Consider the following 17,802-nt stretch of genomic DNA (forward strand, 5'->3'; position numbering starts at 1 on the left):
TAGCACAGACTTACAAACTGGCCTAGAGTCCCATTTCCCCCAGAGAATTAGAGAAGTTGTATGCAAAAATCATTCTTATTAAATTATCTTTGAAGAGCACTGCCCAGAAATTAATTATGTAGACAACCCCATAGAGCTTACACAGAAATGCAGAAACGGGCATGGAATCCATACACAAAGAGTACGCACAAATACGGTTATCATTCTGCAGTGAGTGATTCACAGAAACCCACCAAATTCAGGTTTCCAGCTTCCTGCACACACCTGGCTAAGCCTTGCTGTTTAAACTGCTTTTCTCTTCCTTACCCTATTTTTTAGGTAAGGACACTGAGTTGAATTTTGCTAACTTAAATGCAATTTAAATTTGATTCCCAGGATTGGTGTTGATGAGGTGCTCACAGGTGACCGGGAAGCTCTGTGTGCCTGTCTTAAGCACAGTGGGAATGGCCACATAGGTAGCTCAGGACACCCCTTCCCACTGAAGTCACCACAGGCTGGGGAGAGGACTCAGCCACCAGTTAGGAATCCTGACCCCTTCTAGCCACTGAGACTCCCCACATGTTCAAGCTCTTTCCCTCCTTTGCATTCTCATTAGGCCAGCAAATCTTCTTCATTTTCTTCATGTTTGCCCTGGTCCCTTCCAGGCTTACTCTCTTGTGGACCAAGTATTAGAACTGAGTTTTCATGAACACCCCCAAATTCGTTCCACAGCAGCCAGGTCTTTTTAAAAACCCAGTTCTGATCAACCCACTAGAGCGGTAGTCTCCAACTGTGCACAGTGGTCTGTACCACCACAGAACCATACTTTGGTTTCCCAGCTGGACTGTTCAAAGTTAAGCCTTTTACTCATCCTCTGCCCAGTTATATTTCAGTCCTGTCACTGGCTCTAATCGACATCTTCACCACCTCCTGCAACTTTTATAACTCTCAGCCCCTGATAATTTCTCAGACAAAAAGCAGGCCAATTTCTGCCATGTCCACAACTTTCCCTCAGCACTAGAGGTCCAGCCAACATGAACATTTACAACACTGCCCCAAATTCCCAGCCTGGAAATGAGTGGCAGAAAATACTTTTCTTTAGTTTGGAGTCTTTGTTAGGGCAGAATTTTGAATTTAAACATAAGAACCACAAAAATATCTCATTCTAAATAAGGAGATATTTCATGGCTATAAGAAATGCTTACATACACTTGCACACCTTTGCAAATAGTCAAAGATGCACCTCAACCCCACACCCTTAGAACCTGTGTAATCTGGATTTGGGATAAAGGAGGAAGGTTTCTTTATTTTAAGGTAATTGTCTTGGTTTTATTTTTGTGTGGCTGGGAGATGAATTCAGGGCCTTGAAAATGCCAAGCAACTGCTCTACAGAAGAGCTACACCCCCAACCCAGTTTCATGTTTTAAAAATACAGAAAACAACCAGGTGCAATGCTGCATATCAACCCAACTTCTTGGGAGGATGAGAGGAGGATTTTGAGTTCAAGGCCAGCCTGGGCAATATCATTAAGAATCCTGTTTCAAAGAGTATGTGCACACAGATATAAACACTTCCCTTATGATTTTACCAAAATAAAAATGTTAATACAACTACCTTCTCTCAAATATTCAGAGAATCTAGTTGAAGTTGTGCTTTTTGTCTTTACTCACCTAATATTGCACTGTTGAGAGCTGAGCACACAGGTTCTCTCTGAATTGGGTCAAGTTGATTTCCAACAGGGCTATTCCAAGGATCTGAATATGCTAGTAAACTGAATGCATCCTGTTGAAAACAAACAATTTGGTCTTTAATTCAAACAGTTCAGCTGCTACACTATGTTCACAATGGTTCCAAAATGAGAGAAAAGTAATCTATGACTTTAAGGCACCAGACTAGTGGTTTTTTATGGGCTTTTTTGGTTTGCTTTTTGCAGTACTGGGGATCGAACCCTGGGCATTTGCACTGACCTGTCTCACCAGCCTTTGAAAAAAAAAATTTTTTTTTTTGAGACAAGGTTTTGCTAAGTTGCCCAGGCTGGGCTCAAACTTGCAATCCCCCTGAGTCAGCCTCCCCAAGTGCTAAGATCACAGGCATATACCACTGCACCCAGCTAGACTACTATAACCTTTAAACCCAGTTACCCTGTATGTGGGATGCACTATATTTCAGAACTACCAAATTATGCAGCAAAACCTAATTCATTTTTCTTGTGAATAATCATTCTTGTTCACCTCTCCCAACCCTCCCCCACTCCTACAACAGATAAATGGGAAAAAAGCTGAAAATAATTCCAGAGGAATGGGATAACACTGAGTAAGAACGAGGGGGAGGCAAACTTTAAGATGCTTTATCATTTCTTACCAGTGTTACAAATTGGGACACTGAAAGGATAGGACCTGATGCCTGTTTGTTGTTTTGAACGCATGTGGAAACTGGGCCACCCTTCTTAAAACAATGGGCACATGGGCTTCTTTTCAAACAGCTATTCTTTTCATCTTCTTGCTGTAGGAAGCCATACTATGATGGTTTTGGACATGGGCTTCAAGTCCAAGCTCCACTACTAACTAGACAATGTGGCCTCTGGCAAGTAACAGTCAAAGTGCCAGTTTCATTATTTGTACAACAGAGATTATACAGAGGCCCCATTTCACAGCATCATTTGAGGACTGAGTGAAGTTAGCAATGGCAATTCATTCTAATTTGTCATTAACTAATGCCTTAGTATGCCAAAGTCCATTTCCTATCCCACAGTAGTAATATGTATGTGCATATCTGTGTGTGCACACAAACATAACTGATATGAATATAAGACACTTCCTAATTGAGAAGGCAGACATGGAGAGGTGACAGAGAAACTGTGAATTTGTGAACTCGGGCCCATAGCACTTTCAAAATGCTGACTACTAAGATTTCTAAAGAATAGTCTCCTAGATTCAGGGGCTCAGGCAATCAGATTCCACTCCTATAATCTGATATTCCTAAAGCATGGGTGGGGAAAGGCCTCCTGGTAAACTGTGCTCTTGGCCTTTTTCATCCAAATGGGCTTGTGCATGGGGGCTATCGGAATAGCCCAGAAAGAGGTTACACAACAGGGAAGACTGTAAACACACACGGCTCTTCCCTTGGATTAGACTGCTCAGTATTTCATTCCGTTCAACCCTGCTATAAAGTTTAACTGGAGATAGCCAAAGGAATGAAAATAAAGCAATTTTAAGCTACTAACAAACCTTAACCCTGAAGTAAGATTAAAGTAGTGGTGTCATCACTGTGGTTAGTTGGTAGGTTTCTGGAAAGCAAGACAGCAATATGTAGCAAGAGCCACACCAATATTCTTATCTTCTGACTCAATTCTATTTACAGACTTTACCTCACTCAAATAGTTTTTTTTGTGTGTGTGTGTGGTACTGGGGATCGAACTCGGGTCCTTACGCTTGCGCAACAGGCGGCGAAACCACTGAGCTAAATCCCTGGCCCTCGAGCAGTTTTTTAAAAAAATGAAGATACATGTATAAAAGTGTTACAAAAGCAAGTAGAAGAATCCAATAGCACAATGCTTGAACTGATATAGCAACACAACAGACATTTAGCCATTCAAATACAATTTTAGGTAACGTATAGAAACTGGGAGAAATTGGGTTTTTTTAACAAATAATGCAAAATAGTGTCACCAGAGTTACTAACTACATAAAATATGTGCACGTGAAAGATGAGGCACAAAACTGAAACTATGTAAAACACTATGCTAATATGGGTTATGTCTCATTTTCCTGAGAAAGCTATTGTGGAAATAATTTCTGAGGGAAATGTGACATCATTTAGGTAGGATTCTCACACTTGGCTTAAAATCTGGAGCAGTTTCTAAGTAGAGTGAATCTAACTAGTTCTATTTGTTTTGGTTACCTGATTTACAAAGCTCCCTGGGCCTAGGGCTGCTCGCTCCTGCCTGACTCTCCAGAGTGCGTACCACAAGGCCGCACCACACCGCACAGGCTCAGGAAACAGGTGTTGCCCAAACCAACTCAGGCAGGCTCCTGGGAGCTACTAGCAGAACTAAGCAAATAGGAGCAAAAACAAAGAAAACGGGAAGAGAAAAAAGGAAGACTGAACAAAGAATGACAAGAGCAACAGTAGGTCACCCAGTGCTGCAAGAACTCCCTGCCCATTTTTAACAGCTGTGGCTACTCACAGGCTATGATCTACCGGCCACTCTGCAGTAAGGGGAAGCAACACACACACACACACACACAGACACACAGACACACACACACACACACAGGCACAATATAAAGCAATTTAGGTAAATCTTATGTTCAACCAAACCATTCTTCATGTATGTACAGTCAGGTACTGCATAAAGCCCTCTAGAGCAACAGGCCACAAACATAATGGTGGTGCCTTGAGATTATAATGGAGCTGAAAAATTCTTATCACCTAGTGACATCATAGCTGTTGTCATGCCAGTTACTCATGTGTGGGGACACTCCAGTTATATAAAAGTAGAGCACATACAATCATGGACAGTGCATCACAATAGTAACTACAGTGCAACAAGCCATACCATAAATTTATACCCGTAGCCTAGATGTGTAGCAGGCTACGCCACAAGGTTGGTGCAAGTACATTCTATGATGACTGCAAAATCCCATGGTTAAGCAACACATGGAGATATGTTAGAAGCTTATGCAAACCCCAAAACATTAAAGATTGTTTAAAAACTCAAAACCACCTGTGACCCTAAGTGAAGAATAAAACTTCACCTATAGCAAAAAAGAGGTTTTCAGTTAGCCCTTGAATCTTCCAGCCTTGTTCTCTGGCTCCTTATAAGGTGGGTCAGATACGCACATTATCCTTATCTGGATCAAGATAAGGCTGGGGAATGAGAGTGAAGCAGCTCAGAATATGAAGTCTCTGAAAGCAGCTGGCAGTTGCTTGTAAGTCAGAGATGCAAAATCAAAGCCACCCATATTCTTCAGATGAAGATGAATTACAGCTTCACACAAGTCAGTGTATAATCAAAAAGTATCTTTGAGAAGTGGTCACGTAGTATTTTCTGAGCTTCACGCAAATTAGAATCAAAGATGTAGTAAGCTGACGGAATGGAATCTTAAAATTTTCAAAGATACTACACATAAATCACACATTCCTTCATCCTGCTCAATTAGCATGAAGTTTTCACGGGAAAACTAAGTCGATCTAATGTGAGAAAGTCAAAGAACCCTTAAAAACATTTCATATTCCCAAATACATTATCCCCTAACAGCAGTTTTCAACATGTGGTTCAAGAAGACCCTTTTTCAGGAGGTCTGTGAGGTCAAAATTATTTTCTTTTTTCTTTTTGGTACTGGAGATTGAACTCGGGTCCTTGTGCTTATGAGGCAAGCGGCGGAACCACTGAGCTAAATCCCCGGCTCAAAATTATTTTCATTACACTAACATTTACCTTGCCCTTTTCACTTTCGTTCTCACAACCAGACTGTGGAGTCTGAAGGTATGTGACGTGTGATACTGCAACAGACTGAGTGCAGAAGGAAGCATGAGAATCCAGCTCGTCCTCTATTACACCAAGCATTAAAAAGATTTACAAAAACATGAAGCAATGCAACTTCTCATGGTGGGTGGGTCGGTGGGGCATATTCATAAAAATGTTATTTAATGGTTTCATTTTATTTTTGTTTGTTTTGTTTTTTGTACCAGGGATTGAACTTGGGACCTTGTGCTTGTGAGGCAGGCGACAGAACCACTGAGCTAAATCCCCGGCCTTAATGGTTTCATTTTAGAATCAATTAATTTTAGGATTTAAATTTTAGTTTTAACAGTTTAAGTTTATGTAAATATCAGTCTATCTAACCTATTCTTAACTCATATAAAGAAAAACTTTTTGAGAATCCATAATAATTTTTAAAGGATTCAGACATCAAAAATTAAGAACAGCTGCCATAAAACATCCTCAGTACCTAACAAAGTAGTACTCACAGTTTCCCAAAGGAAATTTTAGGCACCTAAAATAGTAATAAGACTGTTTTTTTTTTTCAGAACTCTTAATATCTGGAAAAGTTGTAAAAAGCTGCATAGTGGTATACACAGGACCTATACATTAGAGGTGATATATACATTAAACAAGTATTTAAAAGGGGGGAGTTAAGATACAGTCTGACCTTAAAGAAAATCTTAATCTTCTAAGACAAAGGTGGACAGCAATTTTCCTGCTATATATGCCTCATTTGATTGCTTAGATTAAAAACTACTTCAATTCCATTATCCACCAATTCCTTTTAATTTAGCATTAAAAATCATAATTTAACTTGTTTTTGGTACCTCAGGGTCATTAGAAATAGAAGACATTGTGCTATATAGCAGATGAAGTACTAAGTATGGTGAATAAACTATAAACTTCTCTTCCCACCTCAGCTCCTGAAATATCAAGACTGCAAACACCTTCAACTGAAGTGATATTAGAGGTGGTTCTTTAACCTGCCCTAGACTGGGCAGATCTGTTATAGCCACCCAAGTACTGTACAGAGCTACTGTGCAGGTAGATCTTTACTTCTACTGATCTTATGCCAGTGCACTGTAGCAGGTTTTACTAGGTGTTGCTGATTGTTACTTGGTTCAGGTCAGGCAGAGATGGCCACAGTCTTTGCTTTTTCCTACCATACTCAAGGAGTCTTCTAGGCCACTGCATTTCCCCTTTGTTTTCAAGAGGCTTTTTCTAAAACACTCAACTTTATAGTCATTCAACTTTCAAAGACTCCTACATCCTTTCAGCTATTAGCAAACTGATTTAATTAGTAGAAAAATCCATCTTCAGCTGATATACAAACTTGTGGCTAACTTGCTGAACTACTGAAATTTTATCCCTCTTACTACCAATCAAGGACACCAACCCAGAAAACTTTAAAATGTATTTTAACCGTTCTGGCCATAAAAAATGCCCCAATCCTTCATTAATCCCCATAAAAATGAAAATCAAGTACTTTACATTCAACTTGCTGCAACCCTGAACAATGTTTACTAAAAAATAAATTTACAGATTTATTGGTGCATTCATATTTCTGCCAACTATACAGTAACACTGCCAACTGTTCAGCTAAGAAAATAAAACAGTTAAAGTACGCTAACAAAGGGCACACAGCACTCCTATGTGGCTAAGCTGGAACTTCCACTGAACACGTTTTCACTTGAAACCCGGTGCTCTTCCCATGGATCAGAGCTGCCTAATCCCAGCAGGCATTTTCACTCACAAATGGGCAAAAAGTTAGGGCTGGCGGAGAGTTCAGGTCTAAGTTCTCCTGTAGGAATTTCTGGCACACTGCTCAGTGTTTGACAAAATTGCATCTTGGTTCTGAAATGCCCCCCAAAAGCTTGGTCCCCAGGGCAGCAGTATGCAGAGGTTTGGGGTCATGGCTCTTTGGAAATCGATTTGATCATGAGAGCTCTCACCTCCCACTCAACGATGGCTTAACCCACTGATGAGTTCATAGCTTACTAGGCTACTACAAAATGGTGAAACTAAGAAGTGGGGCCTAGGGCCAGGGATTTTTCTCAGTGGTGCCGCTGCCTCACTCGAAAGCACAAGGTTCCGAGTTCAAGCCCCGGTACCAAAAAAAAAAAAAGTGGGGCCTAGCTGAAAGAAGACAGTCACTGGAGACATCCCAAAGAGTACAGTTTGTCGCCGGCACCTTCTTCCTTCTCTCTGCTTCCTGGCTGTCACAAGGTGGCAGCTTTCCTCCACTATGTGCTCCCACCATGACCTTCTGCCTCACCCGGTCCAGAAACCAAGCCAAGTACGGCTAAAACCCCTGCAGCTGCACACCAGACTAAACCTTCTCTCCTTTGGGTCTGTGCATTCTGGTGAGGTACTCTGCCACAGCAACAGAAAGCTGACACAACATACTTACCTTCAGCATTTTTTTGTTTGCCGTGTTCTTGCCACACTCTCTCCTCAGCTGTTCACTCATTGCTTGCAGCTCTCGTCCAAAATGGATCATTCTTTCTATGGCAGCCTGACTTCCTCCACACAACTGGCGTCTTAACTGACTTGAGTCAACTTCTGTAAGTGAAACAAACAATTTACTACCTATGGAATGGGACATGAACATAACATTTTTGTGACATTTAGTATACTTCTTACTACTTCATCCACACATGCAAATTTAAAAAATTTAATATGGAACTTGGTAGCTAAAAGCAGTACTTTATCTGGGTCTCAAAAGTCTAGGATCTAATATCCAGTATGCGGCCAAGAGGTGACTCCTTTCGGTGACAGAACGGATCTAGTATGTCAGGGAAAACTTTATGAAAGTTACATAAAATTCTCTAAAACTATACTAAGCAATATTTAAAAAGTAAAATAAAAAAAGCATTGCCTCTCAGGCTGTTTTAACTAGAGATGGAATAAAATACTCCTAGAAGAGAGGCTAAATGACTCCAGTAAAAACACAGAAGATGCATTTTACCAATTAAAAGGGTTAAACTATCAGAAAAAAACATTACTTTTACGGAGTACTTTATATATCCAATTAATAATTACTAACATTGTAACCATATAAATCACTAATAAAAAATCATTATATGATGAAGATGATGATGATGATGATAATGGCTAACATTTACTAAGTACTCCACACTACAAGATAAACTCAATTTAGTCTTCACAATGACCTGAGTTATTTTACCCATTTTACAGATGAAGAAACTGAGAGACAGAGCACTGAAGTACTTTGTCCATGGTCAAATGGCTAGTAAGTAGCAGTTGCAGAAATCAAACCCAAATAATCTGGCTCTAGAAATCTTTTTTTTGTTGTTGTTACCAGGGATCAAACTCGGGACCTTGCGCTTGCGAGGCAGGCACCGGAACCACTGAGCTAAATCCCCGGCCCCTGGCTCTAGAAATCTTGCTCTTCATCACTAATGTTAAATTACTTGTGAGGGTGAGTTTCCTGATCTCTAGCAGAGAAAAACTAGGCTGCCTTTTTAGCAATCTGAACAAATATATTTTAATTTCAAAATACCAAGAAATGTACTGTTGCCATAGAATTCTAAGAAATTATTTATAAGCCTCAGTAACTTTTATTCTCCATTTAGCAGGAATGTTTACTGGTGGTTTAAATTTAACATATAATCCACTGCATAAATTCTCAACAAAATAAAAGTACGTACACAAATGAATCTTGAAGCACTTTTTGTTAAAGTGGACGAGGCCGTAGGTAAGCACCCTCTACATGCCAGGCACAATGCTGTGCATCATCACACCTTTGTATGAAATGCGTTTAAGATATTCTATTTAATTAAAAATTTATAACATCTTCTCTACTGATTTGGCTTTGGTATTATCAAAAAAGTACAAAAATATTTTCATCTCCAAATTTAAATAACCTAAAGCAGTGATGAAGAACCCATTAGAGCTTTCAGTGATATAAAGAGCCTGTTGCAGCGCATGTGGCACAGATTTGCCACCACTGTCCTAAAGGCTCAGCTCCCAAATCAGTGCTGCTGCATTCACGACAGCACTGAAGCTGAGCCTCAACAGACAGCTGAGCAAGGAAAACTATCTGGCACTACAGAAGGAAAAGCAATTCTACTCCCTCTAGCAATGCAATCTCAGAAGAAAATTTAAGTTAATATGCATTTAATCTTTAAATTTGACTTATGATCATCAGCTGTGAATCAGTACAAGTAAAAACATAACCTTGTAGCCATCATTTTTTATTAAAAATGTAAGAAATATCACTGCAGACCCATTTCGGTGTCACAATCTTCCATTTCGTGGTCATGTTTAGAGCTACCATTTAGGAAACCATTGGATGAAGTTTCTCCAACTCCATTGGAGTAGTGATCTGTTTCCATGTCTACATCATTACTGAAAATGAAAAAACAAACCTAATTTTAGAAAAATCATTTTTGCAGCTTAGTTTAAAATAAATTGCTACTCAACTACATGGCCTACTTGTAAACTAACTTTGTAAGGCAATGGCAATCTGCAAAGAAGTTAAGTTTAGTCAAGTTTCAAATGTATTCAAAGTTAAACATGTACCTGCACCTTAACAAATTCAGATCCCTAGAGATAAGGGAGAAGTACAAACTGCGCTGATCTTTATGACTTCACGTCAATACAGAGAAATCACACTTTGGCACAATATTCCTGTTTTTCAAACTCAGACCTACACTTCTTTCTGAATCAACTCCTGCCCCAGAATCTCCCCAGGCAATTCTCTCCTCTGCCTCCAGCATTTATTTCTAGAGTGTAAGAGGAAAAAAATCTCTCTCCAAACAAACTAAAAAAATCCCACTCCTAGAACCCACTGCACTTCTTTCCGGCCCTCATTTTCAACAGACTTCTAGAATATGCTCTCAGCTTTAACATTCTGTCCTTTGTCCTTATGACTTGAAAACACGCTATGGTGGCAGAGGCCTATAATCCCATCTACTTGGGAGGCTGAGGTAGAAGGATCACGAATTCAAGCCCAGTCTGGGCAACTCAGTGAGACCTTGTCTCAAAATAGCCTGTGCAAGGCCCTCGACTCAATCCCCAGAACCACAAACAAAACAGAGCGTGCTCTCTCAAAGGTAAACAATACTTTCCAAAACTGCGCAGTCTCATCCGCTCCCGCCTTTTTAGCACTCAACACTTTACAGGCTATTTTACTGGCCAACAGTGCTACCGTTTTGCCAAATCTTCACTTGTTTTATTACTTAGAGATGGAGTCTGCCAAGTTGCCCTATCTGGCCTTGAACTTTTAATTTTCTTGCCCCATTCTCCCAAGCAGCTGAGATTACAGATGTACACCCACTGCACCTGCTCATCACTGTTCATTTTAAACTGCTGTCATGGATGATGTCCAGACAGTTTGCAATCTTTGACCCCCCACACTGAATGATACCTTTGTGTCAGTAACTCCATATTGAAGTATACAGTACTTGGCATACTAAAGTTATCAATGTATGCCCTTTCAGACCCAATCATACATTTACAAGCAACAGTAAATATCTTTAAGATTTCCAAGAAGACATAAGTAATAGTTATGCAATGAAAATAAAAATGTTTCTAATTACAAAAGCAAATATATATTTATTTGTAGAAATGGAAATCAATACATACATAACCACTAGCTAACACCCTGGGTTGAGTGCGTGCACAGATATGTAAGTTTGCAAGGTAAAGACATCTGGGGAGATGAGAACAAGAGCCCCAGAACTCCAGACCAGTCTTATTTAATCAGAAAAGCTTGCGTGCTTGCTTACTTATTTATTTTATTTATTTTAGTTTAGTTTAGTTTATTTTTTTGGTACCGGGGATTGAACTTGGGTCCTTGCACTTGCAAGGCAGGCAGTGGAACCACTGAGCTAAATCCCCGGCCCAGAAAAGCTTATTTATTATCTTGACAAATTTCTAGAAATAAGAAAACCCAACTTTGAAAAATGTTTAATTTAATGAAAATCCTTATTACTGTGTCTTTTGATGGTTTAATAATGTACTCAGCTTTTTTTGAAAAAAAAAAAAGACAGTTCAATTTGGTATTTAGGAGGCATTCAATCATTTCCATACAGTTAAGGCTCTCTGTGGCATGTTCTGTTTGGCACCAAGGCTATTATGAAACAGTCTCTGTCCTCCAGCAGCAAACACAAAGTTAGTTTGTTACAGTGATCATGATCAGTATCACTATGAAAGTTAATCACAAGATGCAATTCAACACGTGGTAGGGATGTGACCCAAAGGAAATATTCTAGAAGATACGACATCTGAACATGAGTTTTGTAGCCTGAACAGAAGTTAGGATGGAGGCATGGAAGGGCAACAGGAAGAGCATTTCAGATGGAAGTAAAAGCACAAGTTTGCAAGTCACAAATCCTGGGACGCAACCTTAACTCTGCAACTTACTACCTACTAATTATTGACCTTTTAAAAGAAAGTCATTTTCTAGTATTCAGCTCTACATCTGTAAAATGATTTAAATAATTAATACCACCTTTGCCTGCTTCACATTATTGAAGGAAAGCCATTAAAATCACACAATAACTCTTAATTGTTTGGCTGTATAAAGTAGTTTAGAAGTTTACTTGCTTTCCCTTCTCTGATGGACAGAAAAGCTGTGTCACCAGCCCTTCCATTAAGCTGGAACTCAAATATGTATGTGAGGGTAGGATTTAAGAGAAAACCCCAGAAGTGAACTCTAACCTTACCATCAAGCAAAGGAGACACTCTATCAATGATAAAGTACTAAAGACTTAACATTTAAAATTTCACACATAATTTTTTACATATTGTAATTTTATATTTCCCAATATGTCAGCTCCACTGTGAAAGAACCCAACCTTCTCAGCAAAACAGTTCCTTTTCCTGATGTTCTCTGACCCGCTTTGTGCTCCATTGTAACCTATAATAACCTCCATTATAACCTATAACCCAACATCACTTTTATACATTTGTCATGTATAATACAATAGATAATCTACAAAGTTTGATTAATCTCCAAATTTTCAAATAGATAAGAGTCCTTTCTGCAGAACATTTTCAGTAAGATTCTATGCTAAAAGTTAGGGTCTCTCTTCTTCAATAATGAAGTGCTAGACCGATGGACAGTCCCCCAAAACCAAATGTGATGAACTGGTTCAAGTTATAGGACAAAACCAGTATCAGCTGACTCAGATGCTGAATGGCTAGAAAGATTGAATGCACACAAATCTGCTCAATTACACTTCAATGATTTCTAGTATTCATGAATATTAAATGTAAATACATTAAGGCTCACAGACAAGCTTTCAAAAACGATTCTGTGTAAAGTTAGCTACTTTGAACTCAGAAAACATTCTACACATTTACTTCACACACAGAATTCTACATATTTACACTCACACAGAAAAACTAGTACCAAATTTTTAACGTGAGAAGTTAAATATACTATTATGTCTTAACTTGAAAACAACATTTATGTGATCACTGGGATAGATCTGCAGTTGGCAGGAAGATGATCACAAAGCCCCTTATCTGTACTTACAATCTCACCTGAAGGAAAAGGGTAGTTGAGGAAGAGGAAGAAACTCAGGAAAGAGCCCCTGTGCATAGTAGGAAAGTAAACAGTTTTAGGCCGAGGATTTAGCTCAGTGGTTCCTCCACCTGCCTCACAAACACAAGGTCCCGAGTTCGATCCCCAGTACCAAAAAGAGTAAACAGTTTTACAGAATGGATTATTCCCTACGCTTTTTATTCTCCTGGGGCTTGGAAACCCCCAGACTTCCAATATTGGTCATAAAAGTTCTTTCAAAATTATTAACAATGATGACACCAAGAAGTTGTTGGCTTATACTGATGCAAAAGCTCGGGAAATGACTTACCTGGTGAAGTTGTTAACTTGCTGTGACCTTGACATATTTATACTGTTCAGTTCTGGTACATTCAAGTTCGATGACTGGTGTTTACTATGGCAATATGATTGATGTGCTTTATTTGATATTATACCATTACTACAACTTTCAAAACCTGGGGGAAAAAACATACCACATGGAAATAGAAACAGTAATTTACTGATTAGGTTATAAATATTGTCCCTACATCTTGATTTTGTATTTAAGTCTTTTAGAATGTAGAAAAGTCAATGGATTAAATAGTAAACAGTATCTCTGAAAGGAAAAGAATACTCCACAGTGAGCTCTTTATTATCTCCTCTAACATGTATCTTAATTATGAATCTCACTTATTCCTCACAATCTCCCTATGAGGGCATTACAGTCATTCATTGTTTAGCAAGGATACATTCTGAGAAATGTATCATTAGATGATTTCATCACTGTTATGAGACATAGTATTCGTACTTACATAAATCTAAGATACAGCCTACAACACAACTAGGCTGTGAACCTGGAAAGCTTGTTACTCATCTGAATATCTACTGTAGGCAGCTGGGACACAATGACAGGTATTTGTGTAGTTAAACACAGAAAAGATACAGCAAAAAAAAACACTATGTGATAGGGATTTTTTTCATCCCTGTATAATCTCATAGAACCACTGTCCATAAGATCTGTCACTAACAGAAATGTTATATGGTGTATTATCCTATGAATACACTTTTCATATGAATACACTGAGGCTCTGAGTCTGGCCAAACCTTAAGTGACTGTATGATATTCGAGAGGGGTGATGGTTGAGAATACAGACAGGAGAATCAGCCTCCTTGTACAGGATAGTAATGTCAGTATCCTGAGAGACAGTAGGACAAAAAGAGTACATATTGAACAAGCAAAATTGTAACTTCATGAAAAAGAGGATGTATTATCTGACTTGTTTTAGAAAGTTCAAATATACAGAGGAAAGACACCATATTGAGAATCACCGATCAAAGAAACAAACAAAAAGAACTGAAAACAGACCACGGAAGTATCATAGAAGTGTAGAAAGGAGAGAATTTTAATTAAGTGAACACCAAAAGCCACGGAGTAAGACTGGAATGAGAAAAGGAAAGGAGAAAATGGGACTAGGTAGAAAGCAGACTTTCAAGATGCTTGGGAAGAACGAAGAGAGGCAGCCTAGCTAAGTTTAATGATCGGTGGCATAAAATATTACAGCCAGATTATCTTTAAATTTACACTTCATTAAAACACACAATTACGTTTTAATAAATAGCAATGATTTAATTTTAGTGATAACTCATTTTGAATGTTGACATTTGTCTATGAAGACTGAATAAACTATTCTCAGAAACAGTTCAAGTTACTTCTTGGTACTGACAACATACAACTCTGAAGCTACAATATTTTATCCAAAACATCTTGAAATTAAGTACACATACACAACTGCCAAACAGCTATTCAGAAAATGTTTACATTTTAAAAAGAATTTTTTGGTTCAAAATTCTAAGAAAGGGGTTAAGTTTAAAGGTAATGTCATAAGACTGAATCTCACCAGAAAAATGTGCAGTACTTCCTTTGCCTGATGCTAAATTGTGGATATTCAGTCCATGGCTGGGGCTCATACTCGGACTACTAAAAGGTCGAGGACTAACAGGATAACTGTCTTGAGATTTTGGACTCCGGCCTCCCAAACATCGTACTTCACTATCTGTACCATTCACCATTTCTATAAACTGACGTACTCTAAAAGAAAAAAGAAAAATTTATTTATATAACCTTCAAGTGGCCTTTTTGTTTATGTAGTAGCAACAGATTTCTGAAAATATTTCAGAAGCTTGTATTTATCAAGGTTTGGTCTTTCCAGAAAAATCAGAGTATAAGTCAAAAGATGAAAATGAAAACACATCCACAGCTATAATAATAAAAATGGACCTCATCTTTAAACCCTAAAAATAATTTAATCATTAACATTTACACTTGGTGGCAAGTCAAACAGCACCTAAGAACATGACCTTCTGAATGCAGGTGGCGCCCCCTTCTCCTCAGCCTCTGCACTCTCAGTCCCAGGCCCACATCTTAGCCAAAGTGGGCCTGGTTTAAACTCTCACTTCAAAGCAAAATAACTGTCATTTGACTTCAGTTTCTGTTGCTTAAAAGAGCTGAAATTTTAAGCTCAGTAACATCTCATTGTTGAAAAAATAACAAAAATTCATAAAACAAACAAACAAAAACACATCAAATTAGGATGGCAGTTATCCAAATAAGAGAAAATCAGCATTCCTGAGGATGTTGAGAAATTAGAAACCCTGTGCACTGCTGGTGGGAATATAAAGTGAGCCCACTGAAGAAAACAGTATGGTGCTTCTTTAATACATTATACCCTACAATATAATGTATAGCACATAAACACAATGCATAACACATTATACCATACAATGCAGCAGTTCCACTTGTGGGTGAATGAATCAAAAAGAACTGAAAGTGAGAATTCAAACAGGTAACTGCACACCTGTATTCATGGCAGAGTCACACGCAGCAGCCAAGAGCTGGAAGCAGCCTAGGTGCGTGCCAACAGATGAGTGGGATATTATTCATTCGTCCCTACAACACGGATGAACACCGAGGGCATTATGAAAAGCGACCCGGCCAGTCACAAACAACAAATACCGTCTGAGGGGCCTCAGGGAGAGGCCTCAGGGAGAGGGAGGAGGGGAGAGGCCACTGTATGCTGGGCATGCAGCTTCAGGGCGATGCACAGTGGCGACGGCTGCACAAAAAGTGTGAATGAACTTAGATGTACAGAACTGCATGCTTAAAAAATGGCTAAAATGATAAATTTTCTACTTTACCACAATTTTTTGCCACAGAGTTACTATACAGCACTTTTCAGGAAGAAAATTAAGACACCCATCTTCTAAATAAGATCCTTACATTTTTAAACACAGAGTAGAATAATTAAAGAGCATAAAGAGCAAATACACAGCAGAAGATGCCATCTGCTCACAGTCTTCATGACAAAAGTGGTTTTGCTCTGGTTTGGGTGCTGGGCATCGAACCCAGGGCCTCATATGTGCATTATAATAAGCACACACTCTGCTGCTGAGCTATGCCTCGATCCCAAAATGTTTTTTAAAAGCTTGTTACTTATGTGGGCTATAAAATTGTATGTAGATATACGAAACAAAGAAAAAGTAAAACTATCGAAGCATAAAAATGATTTTATTACACAACAAACATCCAAATATATAAAATTTTATTAAACTCACTTTAATGTGAAAAGGAGATTGGGATTTCTTTCAAGTAAACTTGGATATAACTGTTGTGTTGTTTCAATGGCTTCCCCCATTCTTCCTGCTAACACCAATTTCTGAATTCCTATTTAGAAACAGAAAACAAAACATTAACTTCTACAAAAATAAAAATATAAACTTAGTGGATCCTCAGAAAAAAAAGTTCGGTAAGAAAAGCCTTTACAATAAATTATTGTTACTAATTTCTGTTTCTTTGAAACAAGGTCTTGCTATGTAGTTCAAGCTAGCCTTGAACTCACTACGTAGCCCAGGCTGGCCTCACACTCACGGTGATCCTCCTGCCTCAGCCTCCCAAGTGCTGGTGTTACAGGCCTGTGCCACCACGCCTGCCTCCTAATTTTTGTTTCTTTTTCTAAATCAGTTTCTGTTAGGCAATTCAAGGGAAAACTTCAGACATGTTAAAAAGAAAAAGTACCAAAGGGCCAGGGATTTAGCTCAGTGGTGCCGCGTCTGCCTTGCAAGCACAAGGTCCTGAGTTTGATTCCCAGAACAAGGTTTTAAAAAGAACCCACAAAATAAATACTTTCACAAACTATTTTTTAAAATTCATTAACACACAAGTAATACAGGAAAAACACAAATACTAAAATTTCAAACAGTAATATTTAGAAGACTATGTTTTAAAGAAAATAATATGAGTTAAAATGTCTAATTGGACCTTTTGAACACAGGTCTAGAATACCAGCCTTCGAAAAAGAGCTAAGCTTAACACTTGGTGAGTATTCATAGCGTGTCAGACATTTGTTAAATTAGAGGTTGAGGGTACAAAATGAGCAAGCAATGACCACTCAACAGAGCGTATTAAGGTGGTGAGAAAGAAGTATACAATTTGTTCTAACACTGTGTGTTCAGTGCTATTATAGCAATAAATCTACACAAAAGGCTGTTTTCAGCCATCATGATTTGCCCATCTGTTTGGGTTTCTTCTATCTGCTTGGCCATCAAGTCACAGCCAGGCTGATGAATGCACAGAACTGACCAGCTGGGACGGGTGAGCAGGCTGACTTGCCTTTGTTAAAACAGGCCCAACAGTGCTGGCCAAAACTAGGGCAGAAGCAATAAATACTTAGTCAATACTGCCTTAAATTCAGATAGCAAACTAAACTCAAAGATATTTAAATTTCTTTCACATACTATCTTCACTATCTCATCAGAACCACATTAC

At 38.7% G+C, this 17,802-nt stretch overlaps 1 protein-coding gene across 3 annotated transcripts in view; it reads right to left on the minus strand.

Annotated features, from left to right (window-relative positions):
- The window catches only part of Ranbp9 (RAN binding protein 9), an 83,331-nt gene that overhangs the window by 3,014 nt on the left and 62,515 nt on the right, over nt 1-17,802 (minus strand). For 2 of the 3 annotated variants that reach the window (XR_015439315.1, XM_087181783.1), the window contains exons 8-13: nt 16,593-16,701; nt 14,879-15,069; nt 13,312-13,456; nt 9,717-9,838; nt 7,878-8,029; nt 1,650-1,761 (exon numbers count right to left, since the gene is read on the minus strand). Coding sequence is in view for 2 of the 3 variants with exons in the window: in XM_087181783.1 (XP_087037909.1) it covers nt 1,650-1,761; nt 7,878-8,029; nt 9,717-9,838; nt 13,312-13,456; nt 14,879-15,069; nt 16,593-16,701 (831 nt within the window). In the remaining variant the exon portion in view is untranslated. Of the gene's footprint in view, nt 1-1,649; nt 1,762-7,877; nt 8,030-9,667; nt 9,839-13,311; nt 13,457-14,878; nt 15,070-16,592; nt 16,702-17,802 lie in introns of those variants that run through there. The other variant, XM_087181784.1, reaches the window with a different exon arrangement.

Source organism: Heterocephalus glaber, unplaced genomic scaffold (assembly GCF_053883595.1).
Source record: "Heterocephalus glaber isolate CG9 unplaced genomic scaffold, H.glaber_assembly_v1.0 deba00001472, whole genome shotgun sequence".
NCBI lineage: Eukaryota > Metazoa > Chordata > Mammalia > Rodentia > Bathyergidae > Heterocephalus > Heterocephalus glaber.